Raw genomic sequence first — 26037 nt, forward strand, 5'->3', positions numbered from 1 at the left:
ATTTGCAATAAATCAGCATTAGTTCTTTTATCTGTATTTAGGTGACTATAATACTCACGCTCAACATTAAGGAAGGCAGATGTTTTGAAATCTTTTGCATCACAGGTGTAAGTCTTGGAATCATCAAGTGTGCAGCCCTGAATGATGAGCTTTCTCTTTCGCCCATCAGTTACAATGTCATACTTCTTAGTTTTGTGGATTTCTTGTCCTTCTCTGAACCATCTGACCTCTGCTTTTTCCCTGGAGACTTCACACTCCAAAATGGCAGTGGCCTCTTCCTCTACAGTTTGGTCTTCCAGAGGTTTAGTAAACTCAACGGGTGGTTCTGTAACAGAAAAATAAGTTGCTTTTCTATGCTGAACTGTTTTGAAGTCAGAGGAATCAGGAGTGAGTTATTTTAAAGATATATGTGTCTGGTATTTAATAGAGTATATAACAATATATAAAATGTTGTTTATGGATTATAAGCAGCTAGTGGTGATGACACAATTAAGTTCAACAACATGATTGCCCTGTGCAATTTCCAAAGAATAGTGTTAATTACTGTTCATTTTGTACTTTTAACCATTGAAATAACTTGATTAAAACTTGTCAGGATTTCATATAAGAAAATGATTCATTAGAAGAAAAATATCAAGATATGACCAGAAGACAAGGCCCATACCATTTACAGTAAGTTTAGCCTGGATGACAAAGTCCTTCGCTGTCAATTTCACATCTCCAGCCTCTGTCAGCTTTACATCTCTGAGAGTCATTGTGTGAACTCTTCCTTCAGCTCGTGTGACAACCTAGGTAAACCAAAACAACAATACAAGATATCTGCAACAGTCACACACACACACTGACTGACCTGCACCAGTCACTATGTGTAGCATTGGTCTGCAAATTACCTCATCCTACTCATAGTCTACCTCATAATGACTCTTGTCTGTTCAAGGCTGCTCTTTATCACTTATCATACTTATAAGCTCTATTTGCACTGTATGTCTGGTTTGCACTCTCTGCCATGTGCCTTTACTTGTATATTGTACTTATTCATATTTTTCTTATTTGTATTTTTAAAAAATTCTATTTTTTTTTTTTGTATTTAATGCTTTCTGTTATCTACCAAGGGTTTGAGAGTAACGTAATTTCAATTCTCTGTGTGTTCTGTACATGTGGCAGAATTGACAATAAAGCTGACTTTGACTTTGACTTACATTAGGAGACATAAACAATGTAGTAGTACATGCTTACTTAATGCATTAATTAACTAGCAATTAACTATTCCTTATATACTGACCCCATGCTTCTTCATCATTAATGAATCATGACGGTTCATGTATTCCATTCAGGAACTATACTAGTTAAGTTAACCAATTAGTTAATAATTAACTAATATAGTTCCCGCATAGAATACATGAACCGTCATAATTAACTAAAACCTAGTTAATGATTAATTAATGCATTAAGTAAGTGTGTACTGCTATATTGTCACCTCAAGTAATGTTACCGAAATATCTAAGGGCGCTTTTCCACCGCATCAGATACCGTACTTTCGGTACTTCCATAAAGTACCAAAAGTATGATACTCCTTTTGTGTCGGTTTTCCACTGGCATAAAAACTGGTACCGGCGCCAAATGACATCATCAGTGACCATCCCTGACTGACATCATCACAAAGTGTGGCGCAGTATTTCTTTCACTGAATTCAAACATGTTATTATGATCCTTCACTTTCCTGTAGTCCTGCTTAAGTTGTTTGATTTTGAAGCGGCATTGTTTGGTGTTTCGCGTGTGCCCCATTTCTACAAAGAAGCTTGCTATTACAGCAAATACTTTTTTTTTCCGAGTCGTGCCATCCAAATCCCGCTGGATCTGTTCCTCTGGCCATATGGTGATTAAAGCCTGTGTTTCCTCGTTTGTCCATTCTTCCATTTTACTTTTTTAATATTTTTGTTTCTACTGTTTTTTATTTAATTTCTCGCTGTTTGCTGTGTTTCAAAAGATGGCGGTTGTATTTTGTGTTTCAGCACCAGGCTATTTGCATAACCATTTGATAGCAAATACGTTTGCAAGTCCCACGCTAAAGTACCGAAGCACCAAAGAAGTACCCCAGCTGGTTTGGCATTTTCGGTACTGGAAGTTTCGGTACTGGTACTTGACCGGAAGTCAATGGAAAAGCGAAAGTACCGAAAGTACCATACTTTGTGCGGAGGAAACGCGCCCTAAACTCATACCCCATCCTTTTGCATCATCCATTTTGCTATTAGTATAATTGCATAATGACTTTATGCTGTATAGACAATTATGTTGTTTTCGTAATCTGAAAGACAACAGGTACTATTTTACGTTTCTAAATTATTGCCAGTTTGCTAAAATTCAAACCAATCTCTCTATAGTGATCATTGCCATCTTCATACTGGTAACACTTCACTTGACAGGGCACAAATACTTAGTAATAACTCAGTTACTACTGAAGTACAAATCATGAGCAAATATTGTTGCTACCTGAGATACAAGATTCATTAATGATGAACAAACATGAGATCAGTATGTCATTTGTGTTATACATTACTTGTTCCTTCAGTACTTCCTTCGGCAGTTCACAAAGGTTTATAGAATTAACAGATATAGTAACAAATATAACTTTGGAATGAAAGATACATCATGATTCATTAATGATGAACAAATACGAGATCATAATTAACATGTTATTCATGACTTGTTCCTTTCGTAGTTCCTTCAGTATTTCACAATGGTTTACAGAATTAATTGATGCAGTTACACATATAGTAACTGCTTGAAATAAAACATGCACTATGATTCATTAATTATGAATTAACACGAGATCAGTAAGTAACAGACTTAGTTTGTGGTTAATTAATACATAAGTAAGAGCATAATACTATATTATTTGTGCCCTGTCAGGCAAGCTGTTACCTTTATACCTAGATGAAAATATCAAAAAGATATTAACAGGTTATTACATAAAGATGAAAAAGCAACTTGAACCAAACAAAATCTGAGAACATATACACATATAATACATAATAGCAAAATATTACTTATTATTTTTCATTGTGTTCTCTTTAATTTTAAATGAATATGATAAAGATATCCATAAATCCATTGTGTTATGGATTAGGTTATATTTCAATTAATGCAATACAGCTGATTGATCAAATTATGATCCAATTTTTCAACATACGAATAATAACTTACTCTTTCACTTAGCTCCAATTTTGTGTTGCCAAGGAACCATTCAACTTCAATTCCTTCATAGGACAGTTCACAGTCAAAAGTAGCAGTCTCCCCAGCAGTAACTGTAACATCCTTGAGTGGTCGTAGCAGGCTAATCATCCGAGCTTCACAATAAGAAGAGGCTACTGTTAGTTCCCGAATTCCCAAAATGAAGTGCACACTTTCACTGCACTTTCTCTCTAAAACTCAACCATCTCTAATTGGTTTTAAGGGGCTCAGTGGTTATCACTGTTGCCTTACATGTTTGGGTCTGTGAGTTCAAGTTCCGTCTCTGCTATGTGTGAGTGGAGTGGTTTATAAAGAAGGTTACATTAATATGCAAATAATCCTCAAAAAGGTAATTTTAATATTATGTTTTCTTGTTTAATCGGGTAGCTAAATTTAGTCTACATTTATGTAGTCTGTTACACATTTTCATTGTTGCTTGGTAATACTTCGCTTCATACACATTTGCAACCAAGTAAATTGCATCAAAAATTAATTTGAATTTATATTATGTTAATGTAATGAAACTACAGACCCTTACCAACACATATTTTATGATCAGAAAGCAGTTTCACATAAAATTTATTACAATGTTTACGGTAATTATCTGCAAAATGAATCATTCTTACCCTTAACTCTGAGCTGAGCACTGGATTTAGCATTAGCAGCTTGGAAGTCCACACCACCAGCCTGGTTCTTGAGCACATTGTACAGTATAAGGACATGTTTAGTACCTTCTTCCTTAATCTCACAGTCCTTAGAGAGGGATCCAGAAAAAGACCATAGTTAGAATCAAAATGGAGGACTCTTTAAAGAGCGGAATGAATCACTGACATCATCTATAACTTCTCATGTCCTATGTATAGATATTTTACGTGTATATATTAATTCAAAGGAAAGGAAACTCTGAGTGACAACATCTAGCTCCTTACGGGAGATTGATGAAGGGCCTCTCCCTTAAGTTTCCAATGACCATGAACATCCTCCTCAGAAATTTCTGTTTCAAAGCGTGCAGATTCAGTTTCTGTAACCTCCACGCTGTACAAGGGACGGACGATCTTAATGTCACGCTCTATGGAACAGTAAAAACATTAATTGAAGTTATTGTGTTTTAACAATGCATATTGTTTATTTTCTATTGTAAAACATGTGAAAAGAACACTACAAACCTTCAATATTTAGTTTAGCAGAAGTCTTGTCAGAACCACAGTCACAAGCATATTCGCCTATGTTGCCCTTCTCTGCCTTCCTCACAATGAGTACACGCTTCTTGCCATCAGATTTGATTAGCACATTTTTGGATGGAGTGACTTCCTTGCCATCCTTGAACCATTTCACTGTAGCAGCCGGCTTGCTCACTTCACACATTAGCACCACTTCATCCTTCTCCACTGCAGTATAGTCCTGCAGTTTGGTGATGAAGTACGGCTCTCCCTCTGTGAAGAAGGAAGAAAGATTTTATACAGCAATTTTTAATACTAATCATTAGCTAAGAGAGAATAGAAGATAAAAAACCCGTGTACAGGTTCCTACACTTCACACAGGTCTCCAAACAACTGCTGTATAAGCAGCCACTATGCAAATATAAACAGTATATTTAGAACAACTCTTTACACATTATACACTTACCAAGGACAGTAAGCATAGCCTCTGAACATTTTGCGAGTGCTTCTGCTTTAATTAGGGAAGTGTCATCAATGCAAACTTCCTTAAAGGCCAGGGTATGAATTTTTCCAAGTTCTGACATATGGACCACTTTACTAGGGTGCAGGCGCACATCATTCTTGTACCAAATGACTGGCACCTTCTCATGAGACAGCTCGACACTGAACTCTGCAGTCTCACGTTCTTTCACTGTGACATCCTTAATGGGCTTGACAAACTCAAGTCGAATTCCTAAGAATTGAAGTTAAACAAGATGTCTGAGTACTTATGTGCCCAAAATATATGTTAAAATAATAAAATAAAAAAATAAATGGAGAACACTCGTAGTATTCTATATTAATTCCCATTCATGCTTGACTATAATATAATGCACTGATTTGATAGCTTTCCAAAGAAAGAGACTTTTCATACCCTGAATGATTAATTTTCCAGTGGTTCTCTTATCTTCCGCTTCAAACATGTATTTGGCTTCATCCTCATAGGCTGCAGATTTTACCAAAAGAATGTGCCTCTTTTCCTCTTGGAGAATTTCAAACTTTTCATCAGTTTTCACCTCCTGAGATCCTTTTAGCCAACGGAAGCTTTTAGCATCCCTGGACACTTCACACTCAAACCGTGCTTCGTCCTTCTCTAACACTTGAACATCACTCAAAGGAGTGATGAAGGTAAGTGGAAGTTCTGTAATGTATACAAAAAGGTTAAATTAAAATCAAACCTATATATTACAGTTTATTTAATATTTAAATTATACTAATATACCAATTAAATACCCATAGAGAAGTACCTTTTACTTTCAGATTAGCTGCACACTTGGCATTAGCGGCCTGGAATGACACTTCGCCTGACTGGGGGATTTTGCAGTTGTACAATGTCAAGATGTGTTTGGCACCATCTTCAATAACTTCAACATCCTGTAAGTCATACCAAGGAAAATACAGTGAAATATTTGAAGAAAAAAATAATACATTCAATCACATAAATTCCTTCACTTTCTGTGAATCTACACATGGCATTTTTTTTAATTTGATAGCAGGCTACTGAAAGTATTATACATACAGGAGACTGGGTCAGGGTTTCTCCCTTCAATTTCCACTGGCTATGAATATCACCCTCAGAGATTTCCACTTCAAAACGAGCTGTCTCTCCTTCAAAGAGCTCCACACCATACAAAGGACGAAGGACTTTAATGTCACGAGCTGTAAGTGAAAAATTAAGGCATCATGATGAAATTAACATGGCTGTTAATTTTAGGTACAAATTTAAATAGCTCTTTAATACTTACCTTCTATGTTAATTTCTGACATTGTTTTATCTGTTCCACAGTCACATGCATAATTTCCTTTATCCTTATTTTCTACTCTTTTGATTGATAGGATTCTCCGTTTGCCATCAGCTTTAATAGAAACCATCTTAGAGGCTTTCACTTCAGTCTCATTATGGTACCATTTTACAGGCACATCTTTACTCAGTTCACAGTCTAATGTGACATCATCCTTTTCAACTGCAGTGTAATCTTGCAATTTAACTGTGAAGTATGGATCGGCCTCTGCAATGGAAAAGTTTACCAAATGGAATAGGAAAAAAAAATCAATGGCCATATTTTGAAAATACAAAGAATACCTTTACAATATGTTGTTTTCTGTGTATTGCAGAGGGAATGGTGAATAAACTGACATTTATTTTCAAATACATACTGTATTTATAATAATGGAGTCTAACAATAAGTTAATATTCAAAGACAAAAGACAGAAACATATCAACACAAAAATTACCTATAACCAAAAGATTAGCCGTTGTGGATACTCCTTTAGCCTCTGCTTTGATTTGGCAGGTGTCATCTAGAGTGACCTCTTTGATTTCTAATATGTGCTTCTTTCCATCAACATGAGTAAGCACAGTTCTGCTCATATGCAGTTTGATTTCATTTTTGTACCATGTCACTGGTACATCCTCATGACTGATCTCAAGCTCAAACCGAGCTGTTTTGCCTTCCTTTACTGTTTGGTCCTTCAGAGGTGTAATAACCCTCAGCCTTATACCTGTAAAATATTTTTTCATAGGTACGAGTTGTAATGTTATCGGAATATTATGAATAAATATAAATATCAATATCAGAATATTAGCCCCCTCACCCAAATCAGTAATATTTGTTTGTTTGTTCGTATGTTTATTTACTTTATTTATTTTTGCCTAGAATGTCATAATACACAATTGTAGAATCCCTTTAAGTGGAAACAAATTTGTTTATAGACAAATTCCATCAGAAACAGCCACTGGAAAATTTCAAATACAACTGCAACTGTTGAGCTATGCCAATGTGTCAGCAACAAAGTACTTATGTTAAACAATGAACTATAGTTTTACAAACGAGAATATCAACCTACCTTCTACTGTTAGCTTAGCTGTTGATCTTCTGCTCTGGATTTCAATAGTATATTCACCCTCATCATCAAATTCACATTCATTGATGACAAGTATGTGCTTTTTCCCATCATCAATGATATCATATTTTTTTCCAGGAGTGATAATATCAGTTCCCCTCATCCATATGACCTTCGGAATGTCCCTTGTGATACTACACTCAAACTGGGCCTGTTTCTTTTCTGGTACAGAAACATCCTTCAGTGGAACAGTAAAGTCCAATTCGATTTCTGAAAGACACAGATTATGGTTATTCACCATCCACATTCATCTCTTTCGATATCTAAAATATTATGCTTACCTTTTACTGTTAGCATTGCAGCAGTGGTGGCATTTAAAGCTTGGTAAGACACTTCACCAGACTGGTCAACTTGGAGATTTTTCAAAGAAAGAGAACGCTTCTTGCCTTCCACTTTAATATCACAATTCTAACAAAAAGATGAAATGTAAAATATACAAAGTTTTAATAATAAAAATCATTAACCAGTGAAGTAAAACAAAAATAAAAATTATTTTTCTGAAATATTCTAAATATTCCTATTCTGAAATATTTAGAATAGGTAGATGACTGACTGGTTTACTTTTAAAACTAAAAAAATATTAAAAGCAATACTGTGAGAAGTACTATTTATGTTAAGTTCTCATATTTAATAATGTTAAAATATAAACATATGTACATGTACATATACACAGACAGTCTCTCTGGGGAAAGAGTAAGAACTTGCAAAATTCGTACAGGAGATCTTGTCAAAACTTGGCCCCTGAGTTTCCATTCTCCAGTTACATCTTCCTCAGAAATTTCTGTTTCAAAGCTAGCACTTTCTTTTTCATACACTTCCACACTGGAGATAGGCTTCAATATTTCAGCTTCTCTCTCTGCATAACAAAAGGGCATAATTAGAAAAATAACATAACATTTCACTAGAATCAAGAAATCCATTTAAAAAATTACAAATTATACAGTACCTCCTAGAGTTAGCTTAGCTGCATATCTCTGCCCTTCAACCTCCACAGCATATTCCCCAACATCATCAGGAGCTGCATTCTTAATGACCAGAAGGAGGTTTTTTCCATCCTTTGTAACTTCAGTCTTATCATTGGGCTCCCTGGGTATCTCATCGTCTCCTTTGAACCACTTCCAGTTTGGAGTATCCTTAAATAGCTCACCTTTGAAGGTGGCAGTGGTCTTGGGTTTTACATGTTGATCCCTCAGTGGTTTTACCAGCCAATCTCTTACAATTTCTATGATGCAAACAAGCAATTGATTAAGGAAGGACTATGTAAACAATAACTTTTGCATACACATTACATATAAAGTGGATTATAGGTACATACCAATTACTTTCACATCTGCTTCAGTCTTGATGTTTTCACATTCACATGTGTAAATACCAGCATCATCATCTGTTGCATTCTGAATGGTTATCGCATGCTGTAGTCCAATGATATTAATTGCCAGCTTTCCAGGGATTTGTTCAAGGGGTATACCATTTTTCTTCCAGACTACATCCCTCTCTTTGCTCAGCTCACAGGTCAAGTACATTGGCTGTCCTTTGAGAACTGACATCTCTTCTAAGTTTTTCGTAAATTTGACTGGGAGTTCTATGGAAAAAGCAAAAATTATATACTGTCAGGACCTATACAAAACCCATTTTCACTTTGCTAAAAAGGTTGTTCCTATCCTCTTAACATTATGCCAGAAACCAGAAAATTGATTAAAAATGTAACTTGTTTCATCTACACAGTATATTTCACATTTGATTTATTTATATTCCTATTTCAGGTAACTGTGATAAATTAAATACCTTCAACAATGAGCTTGGCTGTGGAAGTCTTTTCTTTGTTTCCCAGCTTAGCAACACAAGTATATTCACCAGTGTCTGACAACTGGACATCAATAATGGCAAGCTTACGATCCTTGCCATCTGAGGTGAACTTGTATTTAGGGCTTTCTCTTAAGTTGCTTCCATCCTTCATCCATGAAGTAATAGCAGTGGAGGGAGACACCTGACACTCAAATACAGCGGAGGAGCCAATCGACTCAGCTTCTTGTAGCACAATGTCTTTCAGCTCTTTGACAAACTTCAAAGGGACAGCCTTAAGCTGGAATCCAAATGGTGCATCACCCGGTGGCTTTTCACCTCCGGTTCCAGGTTTTAAACCTTTTCTCTTATCAGCATCTCCAGGAGATGGTGTTTGTCTTGCTATAATAAGGAAATATTATTGTGAATTTCATCTCACCGAGGACTCCCTTTAATTGCTTACATCAGCATTTATTAAGCAATGTGGAGTCAACCTAATAAATATGCAGTTAAAGTGTTACTTATCTGAACTGCAATTTGTCTTTATAAATACACCAATGTGGTAAGATGGAATCAAAAACACTGAAGCCACCTCACCCCCACAGTCTATGTGCCTTACCTTTTAAGCCTCTACCTTTTCCTGGTTCTTCTTTCGGTTTCCCATCTGTATTAGGTTAGAATGAATTTTACCACCATAACAAATAACACATTTCCAAATCCTTGTCAAAAAATGCAGGACACATGAAAATGGTGATGTCCATGGAGAGACAAGTATGCAAAAAATGTGAAAGAAAAAACTGATCATGCAACAATACAATGGCATAATGGGTCATACAACTGATAACATATCACTGCAATGAACTGGTTATAAAACCTTAATTGCTGTTAGATTGTAAGATTGAAATACTAACTCTGTTAAATAAACATAACACAATGACAAGCAACAATGATGAGGACAGACAAACAAAGTTTGAAAACAATAATGAAATGGACAGAAATAAAATTATTTATGGTAAGAAATGATGATTTTTTTTCGAAACGGGTATGAAGGAGTCAGTGATGAGGATCAGCAGTCACCCTCTCACCTCGTCTGTCACCCTTCATTCCCGGAGTCTCAAGCGCACCCTCTTCGGAGGCTTGGGAGGTTACCTCCCAATCTTCTGAAGAACCATAACTCTCACGAGGAGTAAGTTCCCATCCTGAACTTTCCTCCTCATCCTCCAACTGTTTTTCTGGCTCATCATTAGATACTTCCTCTTCCTGTTTGGTAGGAATCTTCCTGAGTTGCACTGATTCTGGAGACACTTCTTTCCTTTGTGGTATCTTTCCTATCCCAGTTTTAAGTCTAGTGTCATCAGTAATCTTTTCTTCTGGTGGTGATGTTTTCTTTGGGATTGCTTTTAGAGTAACTGAATCGATGGAGTCCTTAGGAGACACTTTTTTTGGTAATATTTTAGAGGTATCTCCACTGGACCTCCTTTCTGCAGGAGTCAATTCAACTGTTACTGGCTTTTCAACCTTTGGTGAAGGACTCTTTCTCAGTTGCAGTCCTGGTTTTGACACCTCTACATGTTTCAGTAATATTTCTTTGTCAGTTTCCTCATGTCCCTTGAGTAGGTGTGCAGTCTTCTTCACTGGCACTGTCTTTTCATCATCCTTTGGACTCACCTTATCTGTCTTCAAAGGAACAGCCTTTGAAGGCAGTGGTTTCTCTTTTTGTGCAGGAGGTGTTTCTGTCTTCGTAATCTTCTCAAGTTCTTTATCGTGTGTTGGAATTACTTCAGTTTTCTTTACTTGTGCACTGACTTCTTTTAACAGCTTATCCTTAACCACTTTATCTGCTTTTTTAAATGTTATGGCCTCCTTGTCCTCTGATTCTGAAGGAATTTTTTGTGTAGGTACTTCAGCTGTAGGTGCTTTTGAAAATGGCTTCAGCTCTATTTCTTCCTTTTTCTGTTCCTCTGTTGGAAGTCTTTTCACTTTAATTGATGGTCTACCAACTTCAGCTGGTTTTTCATCTAATGGACTTTTATAAATAGGTTCCAGGGCAACATTTTCTGGTTCTTTTTCATCTGCCAGATTTTTTTCTTTTGTCTTTTTGGGAGTAACAAATGATTCTTTAACCATTTCATCTTTTTGTGGTCTCTTGAGAGCTACAGGTTCCCTTTCTTCGTCGTTTTCCCTCTCTTTATCTAACACTGCTTCTGCCTTTTTAGGAGCAGCAACAGGTTCTTTAACAGCTTCATCCTTTAGTGGTTTCTTGAGGGCTAAAGGTTCCCTCCCCTCTTTATCTCTCCCTTTATCTAACACGGCATCAGCCTTTTTAGGTGCAGTAACAGGTTCTTTAATGGCTTCCTCTTTTTGTGATTTTTTGATGGCTAAGGGTTCCCTTTTCTCCTCTTTTTCCCTCTTTGAGACTAACACTGCTTCAGCTTTTTTAGGAGCAGCAACAGGTTCCTTAACAGCTTCATCTTTTTGTGGTCTCTTAACGGCTGAGGGTTCCCTTTCCTTCTCTTTTTCCCTCTCTTTTACTAAAACAGCTTCACTCTTTTTAGGAGCAGAAACAGATTCCTTAACTGCTTCATCCTTTTGTGGTATCTCGATTTTCTTAGAAGCCAAGGGTTCCTCTTCTTTGTCTTTCTCCTTCTCTATTTCAGGTTTCGCAGGTATTTCAAATGGTTTTAAGGCCACAGTCTCTTTATCTGTATCCTTTGTTGGAAGTCGTGATATTTTCTTCATAGTTAAACTAGGTTCTTTTGGTGTTTCCTCTTCAGCAACTTTGACAGATTTCTTCAAACCTACCTCTCCTTTTTCCTTTTCATCTGTAGGAATTTTAGCCAAATGTACCTTTGATACCATTGTGACATCTATGGTGGTAGCTTCTTTAAGCTCCTCAATCTGTACCTCTTCAATAACCTCCTTTGCTTCTCTACTGGGGATTTTTGCAGCCATTTTGGGAGTTTTGGAAACCTCGAAAGTCTTTGTAAATGTAACTTCCCTTGTAGCTTCTTTCTCTGTCAAAGTTGAGGTCTTAGGAATTTCATCAGCTGGAGCCAGGGGCACTTTTCTAAGTGTCACAACTTCTTGTTCCTCTTCCTTGCCCTTTGAAATCCTGGTTACCTTCTTCAAGGACAGTATTTCAGTTTTTTCCTCCTCTATATAAATTTTACCTTTTGATTTAAGAGATGGCGGTGATTCACTTTGTGCATCTGACATAATAAAAGATTCACATTTAAACATAAATCACATGACATAACTAACAAAACATCACCTCCCATACTCTCTCAGAATGGTTGCAGACTTTTACCACATTCACATCAACATTAAACATACACAAAGGACAACAATACACAATACATTTACTTCGTTTAGCAGACGTTTTTGTCCAAAGCAGTTGTACAGTTGACAGTAAACAAACAAACTTCAGGACAAAACTGAAACACAAATAAATTACCATAATCTTCACTAAATAAGATAATATTACAGTTTTTTCTCGATTGCATTGAGACATTTCTCAAATGGCAACATTTCCAATACAACTAGTGTAATCCCTACTCCATGCCATGTGTGCACAGCAGAACCTTTCAGAGTGATTCAAGAATTTATTGCATATATTGCAGTGACATTGCACTGTGTATTTTTGGTTCCCACGGGTCATGAATTTGTTGCCATTTTGTTGTTGTTGTATTGTCATATTACTGTTTTGGTATTATACAGTGCTGTGTGACTTTGTTTGCTATTGTACAGTGTCTTGAGATCTGAAGAAGCTACATGTGCATGAGAGTGCTTTACATACTGTAATGCATTGTTGAAACTGGTGGCTTTGACAAGAATAATAATCAGCTTGCTAAAAAATAATGATCAATCCGTGACAGTGAGAAAGTGGGAACCAACTTTCATTCAGAATTGTTGAGCTCAAGAGCATACTTACACTGACATACTGACAATATATCTAAGAACTTTCACTTTCATGGTTAAAATGATGCTGATTGTACTTTTCATTGTAGTGACATTAACTAATTCTTTTGTGGAATCATTTGCTTTTGAGACATGAGTTCATTGTTTTGGGTGAGTTAAGGTGTTCTGCAGTGTAACCATAGTGTTGTGCAACATGCATAAATTGTTTTGAGTAATGCTCTTAAAGTCGTGAAAATGTAAAGTATGTTTCATGAAATGTGTTACAACAATAGAGAAAAACTGTAATATGTGTATGGTGTAAGCAATCTAGAGAAAAAGAGCTTTTAACATACCTTGTTGGTATGCTCCAGGTGCTGTAACAGGTCCCTTTTCATCATCTAGTCCGAAAAATAAAAATAGTTTTCTTATACAAAGATAAACATCAAAATAATAAAACAGCAATGAAAATAGGTATGCTGTTTGTGTGACTGAATGGGAAAATAGGTAATGTTGGACTAGATAGATAGATAGATAGATAGACAGACAGACCTACCTCATATGAAGAAGGAAATGGGTTTTAAGAACTCAGATGATCAAAAAGGGCAACAAACCAACACGAATATACATATTTCACAACAAACATATATTATTGAAACACATGTAAAGCTAACGACCACAAAATAAACATATAAAACACACAACAAGCAATAAAGAGGAGCCATTTAAGATAAACTACTATGAAGGTTGTAAGGTTGTACCTTTTTGAGGTGCAATGTCTTTAACTGAAACAGGGGTGAGTTCTGGTATAGTCATCTTCTCTGGTTCTGACACATTCAAGAAGATACATTGACATTTAAGTTGCGTAGGCTATACCTCTAGGTAACTGATTAAGCAACAAAGAACAATGTTATACTGACAGAAAAAGTTCCGTAAGTACTGAGGTTACGGAAGATGGGTGTATAATCTTACGGTGATAAATTTATGAAAAAACTATCCAATATTTAATCCATAATACATAAGAGAAGATAATTTCAGAATTTATGTTTTTATTTTTTACTAAACAGACAAGGAACATTTTTGAAGCAGAAATGGAAACCACACACACACACACACACACACACACATACATAAAGAAAGAGCACCCCAAAGATGTACCTCTAACTGGTGATACTGTGGGAACCACTTCCATTTTTTTAGGAACCGGTTTTGGCTCATCCGACTTTGATGGAACTTAAATAAAGCATAAGCTTTGCTTAGGAACCTTGAGAATAATTCTACTATTTAACATTTAAAATAAAAAGCTTCTTTGAGATATAAATACCTTTTACAGGTGCAACCTTTTCAGTATCTTTCTTTATGATAGCCATTGTTTCTTCAGCTTTTGGCACTGGCTTTAGAACTTCAAAGACAGAATGATTTAAACAAGAGATAATTTGCATAGATGCTGATTTGATAATAAGAGGGAGCAAGAAACATTAAACAAAAATGATGCCTCTGACGAGGCTCAATTGCACAGTTACCACATTTATATTCACAAATATCAGCAAAGAAAGAATGGAAGAATGCTGTTTCAAGTAATTAAAGTACCTGGAACTTCCTTTAATTCTTTCTCGACTTGTCGGATTGTAGGTTTTCGTTTTTCTGGAACCTTTTTCACTTCTTCTTGCACTTCAAGAAGATTGGACATTTACTACATTTCTATTCACAAACATCAACCAAGAAGGAATGGCAGAATGCTGTTTATTTAATTAAAGTACCTGGAATTGCCTTTAATTGTTTCTCAACTTGCTGTGTTGTAGGTTTTGGAATTTCTGGAACCTCTTTCACTTCTTCTGGCACTTCAAGAAGATCACAAATTTACCACATTTATATTGAAAAACATCAACTAAGACAAAATGGATAAATGCTATTTCATGTACTGTACTTATAATACCTGGAACTGCCTTTAAGTGTTTCTCGACTTGTTGGGGTGTAGATTTTGTTTTTTCTGGAACCTTTTTAACTTCTTCTGGCACTTCAAGAAGATATTTATGAATTATTATTATGCACTTTCACTTATTTTAAATATGAAAAGACTAAGATCATATTAAATATACAAAGAAAAAGATCGAACATGGGGACAAGACACAGATGAATGCTTATACAAGACCAAATAAAAGTTGACAACACAAGACACTTCAAACATAAATACAAACAATTAGACAAAATACCTTTGGGTGGAGAAACTTTCTCTGCAAGATGATCAGGGACTGGTTTTGGTACATCAGGCACAGCTTTCTTCTCAGCTGTTGGCACTTAGAATGGAATCAAGATTAAGAATGCATGTTATTTACAGTCTATCGTTTCAAACCAGGGTAAAGATAATAAAGAACGCTGCGAAAAAAGAACATAAAAATCAGTCTGAGGTGACCCAAAAAACATGCAGTAAACTAAAAACACACAAGACCTAGATTTAAAATATCTCTGGTGTAATTTATGTACCTTTTGGAGGACCAACTGACACAGGTGCTATTTCAGGAACAATCTTCTTTTCTGGTTCTGACACTTTTGAGAGGAACAGTTTAAGATATTTAGCAAAGGATCAGAAAAGAACATTTGGGCATGCATAAAGAGAATTGACAAGAAGATACCGAGTAAACACATAAACCAGGTACGGGCAAACACACAGAAACGCAGACACTTTGGTCTGACACATGAAAAAAACAGTACGTTCTGCAGAAATACCTCTTAAAGATGAAGGTTCAATCATTGCACTAAGACTTTTCTGGCCTGGTACCATTGCTTCTTTTTCAGAAATCAATATTTTATCTTGACTAATTTCATCAGTTTTCTTAATTTTTTGTATACGTTGTTTCTGAAAGATCATTTCACTTGGAAGAATGTCTTCTTTATCAGATATTACTTGTTTGGGAGCCATTTCCAAAGCATGGGGGGGCATTACTTTTTCGATAACCTTTTTAGTAGCTTCCTTATGAGCTGGTACTTCCTTCGATTTTGGTTTCTCCCCTTTTTTAATGGCAGCATGTTTAGCTTCTGGAACCATTTCTTCCACCTTGGGAATTTCTGTCTCTTCTGTCTCAGGAATTTCTTTAGAAGAAACTTTTTCATCTGAGATAGCTTCTTCTTGCAAAGAAATATCATATTTTTGCAAAGATGTTTTCTTTTCAGAGATATCCATCTCCATTATACACTCTTCTCTTGAACTAGGTAAAACATCTTTAAGCAATAAGATCTTTTCTTTGTCATGTACATCTGCTAGGACAAAAGTAGTTTCTGTGGGACAAATCTTCTCCATGTGTGACACAATCTTCTTGGGGGCTTCTGCCATATTAAGATTCATGTAATTAAGCAGAACAAAGATCATCATATAGTTGTGATGAGAAAACCAGCAGAAATAGTAAAAATATTATAAATTTCACAAAGACATACAACTGGCACAAACATTCAGTCGTACAGACAGAACAATATTACACAGAACAGACATACAATGGTATAACAAGACAGATCAAAAGATTATTAAGAGTTTTTTTTTTGATTCCCCACTTTCTTTCTGTACCTTTTGGTGGAAAAACTTCTGTAACTGCAACAGGAACAGCACCAGGAATAGTCTTCATTTCTGGTTCATGCCCTTTCAAATATACCATTTGATATTTAGAATTAAAAATCAGCAGAAGATATTTAAAAAAGATGATCAGTGACATATAAATAATTAGCCCGTTAGTTGAAAAGAGAAGCAGGATCATGAGCATTCATTCTTCATTACACATCATAGTACATGTAAACCATAAAACACATGTTGGTTATATGGAAGGTACAAGGTTTAAACTATAAACTGGAAAATAGATAAGCATAAAATGAAATGGCTCGCAGGATGACCTCTTTCAGTTCATCACACTCCTGTCAATATACCTTTCTTAGGTTCAACATCAGTGTTTTGTCTTATTCTTTTATGCTTTGATAATTCCTTTTTAGAAATCATTGCTTTTGTTATTTCACCATAGTTTTGAAGGTCTTTTTCCATTCCGTGTATTATTTCTTCCTTTAACACATTTTTAGTTTCTGATTCAGTCAAATCAATTTCTTGTTTCACACAAGAAATATCATTCTTAGTGGATACATCTTCCTTAGGAATAATTTCAAATTCCTTTTGGGGAGCTTCTTTTGAAACTGTTTTTGCGTTAAGAATGGCTTCTTTTAAGATGTCCACTTCAGCAAAACTTTGTTTTGGCAATGTAAATTCTTTTTCTTGTTTTAGGGGCATAGTGGGCCCAGATTGAACTTTCTCACAAGAAACATACAATTCCGTTTCCTCTAAAGATATATCATCTTTTTGCTGGTACATCATGTCAGGAATGCCATCATTTTTCAATGATATGTCTTAAAAAAAAAACAGCAAAAAAATTATTTTCCAAATTGTTTCTGGACTTTCCAAATTTTCACTTAGTGAGAAGTATGAAAGCTGAAAAAGCTAAAAATTGTTTGAGTTTTTATTGTTTTTTTCAGCTCTGATAACATAATTTTAAGGCAATTAATTCTAATGAGCCAAAAGGCTATTTTCCTGTTTTCTTTCTTTTATGGTTCTGAATGTTGTTTATACCAATAACGACTTCTTCGCTATGTAAGTGCAATCTGACAGTCAAAAACCCAAATAATTATATAATTTTACGGAGCTACAGTTGTTCTTAAATTTCACAATCATAACTTGTGGAGCATGTCTAGAGAAAAAAAACAAATACAAAACACACCCAGGTGCATACTGAGCGAGAGCCATCTGACACACAGACACAGAGCAAAGTGGGTTTTTAAAGACTTTTTTTTTTATTCCACATTGCAAGGATATCGCTCCCGTCTTATACCTTTTGGAGGCCCAACTTCTGACACAATAACCATTTCAGGAGTAGCCGTCATTTTTTGTCCAGTTCCTTTCAGAAGATATTTCATTGATTGTGGAAGAAAGTGAAAAAAGAGTATTTAGAATGAAGGATAATAAATGAGGAATAAAAAAGAGAGGATGCATTTTGATGCATGTTCATAAAGGACGTAATATTTATATATATGTCCTGTTAGAGGACAAACAAAATTACATAATGAAGATAATGAAATTAATTATTAAATAATGAATGAGTCTTCCATAATACCTTCCAAAGTTCCATCTCGAGAAAATGAGGTTTTCCTTTTGAAAAACTGGTCAGTGTCTTGAATGGGTTCTTCCTCTTGAAGTGCTGTGCCTCTAAAATCAGGTTCGATCATTTTTTTCTTCGGTGAAATGCCTTTTTTAATGGCACTTTCTTTAGGGGTGTCTCCTTTAATAGATATCTGTTGTTTTTCCACAGAAATTCCTTCTCTGAGTTCCAGTGCTCCTTCATATTGCTTTTTAAATATTGGTTCTTTAATATTTTCTATTCCCTCAAAACTAATGTGGATTTCATTGGCCTCTAGAAAGATGTCTTGTACTTCTTGGGTGTCATCTGTCTCAATATTAAATTCAGCTTCTACTTGAATGCTTTTCTCTTTTTCAGTGACTAGTTCCTCTTCCATAGAATGAGTTCCCAATTCCCTAGGTGAAATTCTATTTATAACGAGGCCCTTTTTCTTTTCTTCATTTGGTAAATCATCTTTTTTAAATGTGATCAATTTAAGCACATCTCCTTTACCAGATACCTCTTGTCTCTCCACTTTAGATTCTTCAACTTTAGATTTTGTTCTGTCTGGTTTTTGTATTTCAGAATCTTTTAGAAGTTTATCTTGTTCTCTTGTACTGTCTTCCATGTTCACACTAATTTTAGTTTCTAACTGAACATTTTTCTTGTTCTTAGCCATGATTTCCTTTTCTTGTGAATGTGTTACAAATTCCTGAGGTGAAAGTCTATCAATAAAAGTTTTTTGCATTTCTTCACTTGAAAAAGCATCTTTTTTAAGTCCAATATCTTTAACAGACTCCTTATCTTTCTTCGCTGTAGCTTCATCAAATTCAAATGTTGGTGTCTCTGACGTCTGTATATTGTGTCCTTGTTTAGAAGAAGGTGGAAGGATTTCTTTCATTTCACATTTGTCTTCTTTCACAATGATATTTTTTTCTATATTAGGTAATATGTATTCTTGAAATGAATCATTGTCAAATTGTATAGATGAAATTTCTTCTTTAAAAACAGATGTAATATTTTTTGGAGTAATTCCTGTTTTAAAAGTACTCTCTTCAACCGTTAGCACCTTAGCTGATTTTTCTTCAGCCTTTTGTTTTTGTCTTTTAACTGTCTGAGAGAAAATATCCATACTAGCAGTCTCATTTTCCAAGAGGGATGTGTCAGATTTGAGTGATGTTGCTTCATCTGTATGTAACTTATTCAAACATATTCCATTACCTTTATTGGTAACGGAATCACATGGCAAAACTGAACTCTTGAAAACCTCTTTTTGTCCATCAGTTTTTTCACTGTCTGCCTCCCATTTTTGATTAGCCACCTTGCCTTTCTTGAAAACTTCTGTCACTTGAAAAAAATTACATATATTTCAGATATAACACATATATTACTGTCAGAGAAATCCCCCCCCCCCCCCCAAAAAAAAAAAGAATCGGTGTAATGGGAGCGGACAATAAAACTAACATTTTTAGTCTAAAATGACACTATATTAATAAAATAGAAGAGATATAATGAGTGATGCACAACAAGCATTATCATTGCCAAATGGATGGAAACTTTTTTCACTGACACAGAGGATACATCAGGAGAAGATGCCATTTTTGGTTGAGTTCCACTTGGGAATACTTGAGATTTATTTGATGATGGAGAAAGAAAAAGATAAGCAATATTTTCCAACACAAAACATCCACTGGCATTGGAATATGAAGAGATTCTGAGGGCAAGATATGGTGTTGGTCCAAAAAAATAAGCATGATAATATAGCTTAAAAATGCAATGAGATGAGTATTTATAAAGAGAAAACAGCAATTTTAATGAATGAATAATAATGTGGGACGATGGGATGAAGTTTCATGTGAAGCACTTCAAATGGAATGTACGTAATACCTGTCAAAGGAACATCTGATGGCTGAAAAAGCCTTTCTTCAATTTTCACACCCTCTTTCTGTTCAGAAGACATTGTCTTGAAGGGCACTCCTAGAATTATTTCTTTCATTTTCTTTACAACCATTTTATCATCACATGGAATGCTAATTTCTTTCTTGAGATACATTTCTTCTTCAGTTCTTGGATGCTCCCCTTCCTCTTTCTGTGCTGTCAACAAGGATTTTATGGCTGTCTGAGGAAACATTGAGGTCTCATTTTTCTGAAGACATAAGTCATCTTTTTGTGGGGATACTTTCTTATCCTGTCTTGAAACTGAGAAAACCTTTACATTGACAAATTCTTCATCTTTATTTAGCTGCATACTCTGAAGAGAAGTAGTTCCTTTGGCAGAAGTACCTTCAATTAAGGATGGGATTTCCTCCTTTTTTTGAATCATAGCACTTGTTTTAGTGCCCTGGGGAATTTCCAGCACTTAAAAATACAACATATATTTCAGATTTAACAAAGACAACAATGAAATACTGCTAAAAAGTTTTAAGCGAAATCACAACAAATTAGGACTGATTACATGGACAAACACAGCTATAAAGCTATATACATACAAAATGTATACAGCTGAAATTAACAAACACTGAACATGAAAAAGACAAACAACAATTACCAAATTTAAGAATTTTAGCATCAAACACAGATTACCGTTTTGAAGAAGGAAGATTTTTGACTGACAGAATTAAGTCAATATTTTGATATAAGTGCATATTTTCATATTTATATTGCAGGATCGGAAGAAAAATCCATTATTTGCCACCAATTAGAATATGATAAGATTTTTAGATGATAATACACATGATAAATACATATGTATCTACTTTGAACTACAGTCAAAAAAGAAGCAAAACAACATTTTAAAATGGAAGTGATGATTTCATAGAAAACGTGAAATGAAGTATGATGTACAATTTTTTCAAAAAAAATGCAAAATACCTCTCAGTGGTGTAATCTCTGGTGTCAGAAATAACATTTCTTGCTTTTCTTTAGTTCCTTCCCTTCTACAAAGAATTATTTTCCTTAGAGGTATTTCAGGAGCTTCCGTAATATTTTCTTTACTTATATCAATATCAGTTTGAGGTGCAATAAAGATTGCTTCTTTTTTAGTATTTTGAAATTCCATGAAAGGAATTTTTGTTTCAATGACAGATTCCACTTGCTTTGAAGGAATTTCATTTTTCAGTGTTGTTTCTTGAATGGTTCCTACTTGAAAAGAACCTTCTTGTTTGTTGACTGGAGTTACTTTGATTTTAGAAGCTGGCATCTGATTTTCAGTGAAGCTTTCCTGGCCTGATTTTGGTGCTGATGGCATATTAATCTCCTTAGGAAATACATCTGTTGTACACACTTCAGTGTGCTGGTAGCATGTATCATGTTTTTGTGGGGACACTTTCTCCTGATCAATACCATTCAAAGATATATCTTCCCTTGAAATAGTGTTGTACCCCTTTTTGGAAGAACTTGCATTTCCAGGAAAAATTTCCTCCATGACAACCAAAGCCGCTTCTGTTTTGTGAATCCCAACTTGTTTTTCCTTCTTGGGAACTACTGGCACTTAAAATGCAATATACATCTAAGATATAACAAGTGTTTCATTGCAAGAAACCATAAAAAACTGCAAATGTTGAGGTGGACAAAACACCTGTTTTGTTATTTCATGACAACTTGACTAATAAGAGTAGAGTCAGTTTTAAAAACCCATTGCCACTTCAACATATAATGCAATTGATATTATAAGTATAATTGAATAGTGAGTGGATGAATTAGTAAATAATAACATGAAGTAAAATAAACATGCTTAATAGAGTTTGACAAAAATATGATGTAAGGCCACAAATATTAGAATCATGTCTATTTAAGAGTGTATTGTTATTACTAAGATTAAGATATTACAGAACATTTTAGTGAACAAGAAATTTTATGTAAGAGTATAACACTGAACATCAGCCGCATAAAATCTTTGCGTGTATTATTGTTATTTTTAATAACCTCAGATAAAAATGCTTCAATACCTTTGTCAGGAACAGCTTCAGTTTTTGGGACTCTTTCTTGTTTGTCTTCTGTCATGTAAGGGAGAACTTTCTTTGGAACAGTTTCTTGTAGGGTTTCTTTCTGCCTAGGGATTTCTTCTGTCTTCAAACTAATTTCTTCTCTTGAAGCAGGTGATACATCTTCTACAATAAGTATCTCTTTTTCCTCAAAGAATTGCTGGGCACTCTCATACACCCTTTCATGAAGATACATTTCTTCTGTGTGAGAGGTCTCCTCAATTTCATATGAGATCTCCTCCCACTTTTGAATCAGAGGAGATGGAGCCACCTCAGGTTTCTTGGGAAGTGCCATCACTTTAAGAATCAACATAGAGATGTAACATGGAGCACATATAATTTGAAAAGCACACAACATACAAAGCACATTTTACATTTGAGGATAACATATACAGCTTTATATCTCATAAGTATACAGTTAGGGATTAGACACAGACAGATATTAAATGCAAGCCTGTTGGTGTTTTATGATACCTTTTGTGGCTGGGGGTCCTTTTTTCAATGGTTCTTTATCTATTTTTGTCTTTGGAGCAGTGGGGAAAACTTTGCCAGGTATTTTTGGAGCTGCAGATTCTTTAAAAGATATTTGATCTTTAACTCAAAGAAAGAACTATATGTCTTGCAAAAAGTACTAATACTTTCTTTTGACATTAATGTAAAATAACCAGACATTTAAATTTTAAAAATTTGGATAAAATCCTCTATGTAATAGATGCATCTGGTGTATAAATTATTCATTTCTCTTTGATTAAAATAATAATAATAATTATTATTATTATATTTTCAAAACTGAAATAAAATGAATATTTTATGCATGAAACTGAGTTTGTGGATATGTACATATAAATATGTCTATGTTGTGTCTCGTTTAACATTTACTATGGTATAAGTAGTTTTAGATAGATACTGTACAGTTTCACTTTCCTTGATTTGTCATATTTCCTAAGATATTTTAATATGTGTGAGGATGCTGAATAATGTTAAACAAAAACGTGACATAGACAAAAATAAACCACAGAGATATATAATACATGAACAAGAAATTCAACAAAGAAAAAAACAGGAGAAAACAAAGTCAGATGTTCCTGAAATGTCTGTATGGTCTTAAGCCTACCTGTAGTTAAAGTGACTTCAGCCTCCTTTGTAGGTGCAACAACCAGTAACTTCTCCTCAAGCACTTCTTTCTGTTTTACTTCAGGCACTTTAAAGATTTACATTTACATTATGAGACAAAGTTGTGTAGTTTAACCTACCTAATGCAATGGTGTAAGTGGCCCACGTAGCTCTTTTGAATTTTCCAATTAAAATGGGCATTATAATTACAGAATAATAAATGCTGCGATACTAAGTATATGTCCAGAAACTTCTATAAAATGTTTATCTGTATTACATTTGAACTATTACATTAAATATGTACATTCCCCTGGATTTGTGGTAAGCTAACACTCCCAGAACACTGGGATCAAAGATCTTAAAGAAATCCATCTTAAATATTGCACATTTTTTACACTATACGTACACTTTTAGCATGACATTGAGCAACAGAGAACATCACATAGGACAAGTAGGTACAAAACACAAGACAAGAAGAATTTAAGAATTCAAGATAAAGATCAAGACCAGTACTAGACCAATACTAATCTCCAGGTCATGTTATATGTATTATAATGATCAATCTGTACCTTTCTGTGGAATGCCCTCCTTTGGTGCTGAAGGCTTTATGCCTGGTTTTCTAGCTGCCTCTGCTTTTGACATTTCTGGTTTCTTTGCTTCCATTGGAACTTTAAAAAAGATATGTACCAAGATTTGCGGATGTTCAAATACAAAGAGAGACAGCAGATTGGACTACAAAAATATAAGCAGCACTCTGTCAAACACAAGGTTAGATGTTCCTGAAATGTCTGTATGGTCTTGAGCCTACCTGTAGTTAAAGTGACCTCAGCCTCCTTTGTAGGTACAACAACCAGTAACTTCTCCTCAAGGACTTCTTTCTGTTTTACTTCAGGCACTTTAAACATATGCATTTACATCATGAGATGAAACATTATCGTATGCTTTAATATGCTGAAGGTGTATTTTAAGGTATAGCAAACATTATGCAATGGCTCAGTATTATGCATGTTTATGTCTGTATTCCCAAGGCTGAAGGATCTGCCAGGGAATAAAGGCCAGTCCTAATGAATCCTAAGACATCTACTGTCATAAACAGTGCATGTTTCACGAAATGAAACTCAATTTTCAGCATTAGCTTCAGTTTTTATCTACTTTACATCCATATCAAGTCTAATATTTTTGGGTATAAGTAGCCCACTCAGCTATTTTGACTTTTCAAGTGTAAATTGGCCATATATTTACAGAATTAAAAATACTGAGATATCAAATATATGTTTAGGAACTTCTATAACATGTTTACCCGAGCATAACATATATTTTTTTGAATTTTTACATTAAATGCATACATTGCTTCTTGATTGCCTGATTTTAATTGATTAATAGTGCTTCTTCTGGATTTATGGAACGTCAACACTCCCTGAACACCTGTGCTACCAAAAATGGAATCAAAGGCCTTAAATGAATCCATCTTAAATGTCTTACACAGTTTTTACACTATAGACTATCAGTATGACATTTAGCAACAGAGACATCACAATGAACAAGAGGGTGTAAAACACAAGACAAGAAGATTTCAAGATAAAAATCAAGATTGCAAAAAACCAATACAAATCTCCAGGTCATATGTTATTTGTATTGTAATGATTAATCTGTACCTTTCTGTGGAATGGCCTCCTTTTGTGCTGTTGGCTTTACACCCGTTTTTTTAGCTGTCTCTGCTTTTGGTGTTTCTGGTTTCTTTGCTTCCATTGGAACTTTAAAAAAGATATGTACCAAGATTTGCAGATGTCTGAACACATACAGAGACAATGGACTGAACTACAAAAATGCAAGCAGCACTCTATCGAGTGCCATGAACAGCTGAATATCAGCGTATTTTGACACATGTCGCTTTTCTGGAATAAAATTACATACAAGAACACAAACATGCAAAAGGATTTCAATAAATTGAAACTTTGTTAATGATTGAATTTATGTACCTTTTCCTGGAGTTATCTCTGTCTTTTGAGGAGGTACGTCCTTCGGAACAATTTCCTCTTTTTTAGAAATTATTTCAGGAACTGCTTCTGGTTTCTTTGGAGCTTCTGGCACTTCAAAGAACATTTAAATACAGGCAATTGACCAAAGATTCAACAGAAGATCTAACAGAGCTGTCAGAAACTTCACACATACACACACACACACACACACACACAGGATAGGCATCAAATTTTTCACTGTTACAGAGGACATTGGACAACATCAATGCAATACAATTAAGGGTTAAGGAACAATTTCAGTCGCAATAATATATATGTTAAACATAATTTATATGTTGCACATTAAATATAAGTTAAAGCAAGTGAGAACAAAGCTGCAACATGTGCTACAGTAAAAACCGCAGTGGGAAAAATCATCAAGAAATGTTACAGATTTATATATAATCCAGATATTATTTAAATATAATAACACAAACGCAACCTATGCAAACATTCATTAAAAATGTAACTATTTTGGTATGTCACAATAAGATATTATATGAATATAAAGAGACAAAAATATCTAAGCAAAAAGATCGGTCTTTGACCTAAGCAAAAACACAAATGTTAACATTAAAATAAACAAAAAAAATATACTACACAAAGACAAAAAATCTGATGGGACATGGAAAGAGTTTCTGTATCAAAGATATGAAAAGAAACAAAATGAACTGAAGATACAATGGATCTTGTTTGTAGGCAAAATGGGTTGATGGGAGCCATGTCGTTTTTATTTTACTTAAGGAATATTCACGGCAGATGTTGTTTT

The 26037-nt window shown here is 34.7% G+C and overlaps 2 protein-coding genes across 2 annotated transcripts in view; both read right to left on the reverse strand.

Annotated features, from left to right (window-relative positions):
• Positions 1 to 26037, reverse strand: part of LOC111838612 (titin-like) — a 191717-nt gene that overhangs the window by 86710 nt on the left and 78970 nt on the right. Inside the window, exons 92-128 of the mRNA XM_072700423.1 lie at positions 25230 to 25340; positions 24906 to 25004; positions 24059 to 24145; positions 23820 to 23918; positions 23252 to 23338; positions 22612 to 22710; positions 22102 to 22434; positions 16570 to 16641; positions 15738 to 16334; positions 15495 to 15557; positions 15224 to 15307; positions 14947 to 15027; positions 14771 to 14851; positions 14601 to 14681; positions 14335 to 14412; positions 14169 to 14243; positions 13772 to 13837; positions 13367 to 13411; positions 9736 to 9780; positions 9120 to 9518; positions 8650 to 8916; positions 8281 to 8556; positions 8051 to 8190; positions 7616 to 7742; positions 7278 to 7544; positions 6666 to 6932; positions 6176 to 6439; positions 5950 to 6089; positions 5678 to 5804; positions 5305 to 5571; positions 4858 to 5124; positions 4398 to 4664; positions 4161 to 4300; positions 3858 to 3984; positions 3205 to 3347; positions 665 to 788; positions 59 to 325 (exon numbers count right to left, since the gene is read on the reverse strand). Of these exons, the coding sequence (XP_072556524.1) occupies positions 59 to 325; positions 665 to 788; positions 3205 to 3347; positions 3858 to 3984; positions 4161 to 4300; positions 4398 to 4664; positions 4858 to 5124; positions 5305 to 5571; positions 5678 to 5804; positions 5950 to 6089; positions 6176 to 6439; positions 6666 to 6932; positions 7278 to 7544; positions 7616 to 7742; positions 8051 to 8190; positions 8281 to 8556; positions 8650 to 8916; positions 9120 to 9518; positions 9736 to 9780; positions 13367 to 13411; positions 13772 to 13837; positions 14169 to 14243; positions 14335 to 14412; positions 14601 to 14681; positions 14771 to 14851; positions 14947 to 15027; positions 15224 to 15307; positions 15495 to 15557; positions 15738 to 16334; positions 16570 to 16641; positions 22102 to 22434; positions 22612 to 22710; positions 23252 to 23338; positions 23820 to 23918; positions 24059 to 24145; positions 24906 to 25004; positions 25230 to 25340 (6159 nt within the window). The remainder of the gene's footprint in view (positions 1 to 58; positions 326 to 664; positions 789 to 3204; positions 3348 to 3857; positions 3985 to 4160; positions 4301 to 4397; positions 4665 to 4857; positions 5125 to 5304; positions 5572 to 5677; positions 5805 to 5949; positions 6090 to 6175; positions 6440 to 6665; positions 6933 to 7277; positions 7545 to 7615; positions 7743 to 8050; positions 8191 to 8280; positions 8557 to 8649; positions 8917 to 9119; positions 9519 to 9735; positions 9781 to 13366; positions 13412 to 13771; positions 13838 to 14168; positions 14244 to 14334; positions 14413 to 14600; positions 14682 to 14770; positions 14852 to 14946; positions 15028 to 15223; positions 15308 to 15494; positions 15558 to 15737; positions 16335 to 16569; positions 16642 to 22101; positions 22435 to 22611; positions 22711 to 23251; positions 23339 to 23819; positions 23919 to 24058; positions 24146 to 24905; positions 25005 to 25229; positions 25341 to 26037) is intronic.
• On the reverse strand, positions 9788 to 13356 carry LOC140578683 (uncharacterized). The gene has a single exon (XM_072700430.1). The coding sequence runs from the start codon at positions 12354 to 12356 to the stop codon at positions 10170 to 10172; it is 2187 nt and encodes a 728-aa protein (XP_072556531.1). The 5' UTR covers positions 12357 to 13356; the 3' UTR covers positions 9788 to 10169.

The sequence above is a fragment of the Paramormyrops kingsleyae genome, chromosome 16 (genome assembly GCF_048594095.1).
Source record: "Paramormyrops kingsleyae isolate MSU_618 chromosome 16, PKINGS_0.4, whole genome shotgun sequence".
Classification (NCBI taxonomy): Eukaryota; Metazoa; Chordata; class Actinopteri; order Osteoglossiformes; family Mormyridae; genus Paramormyrops; species Paramormyrops kingsleyae.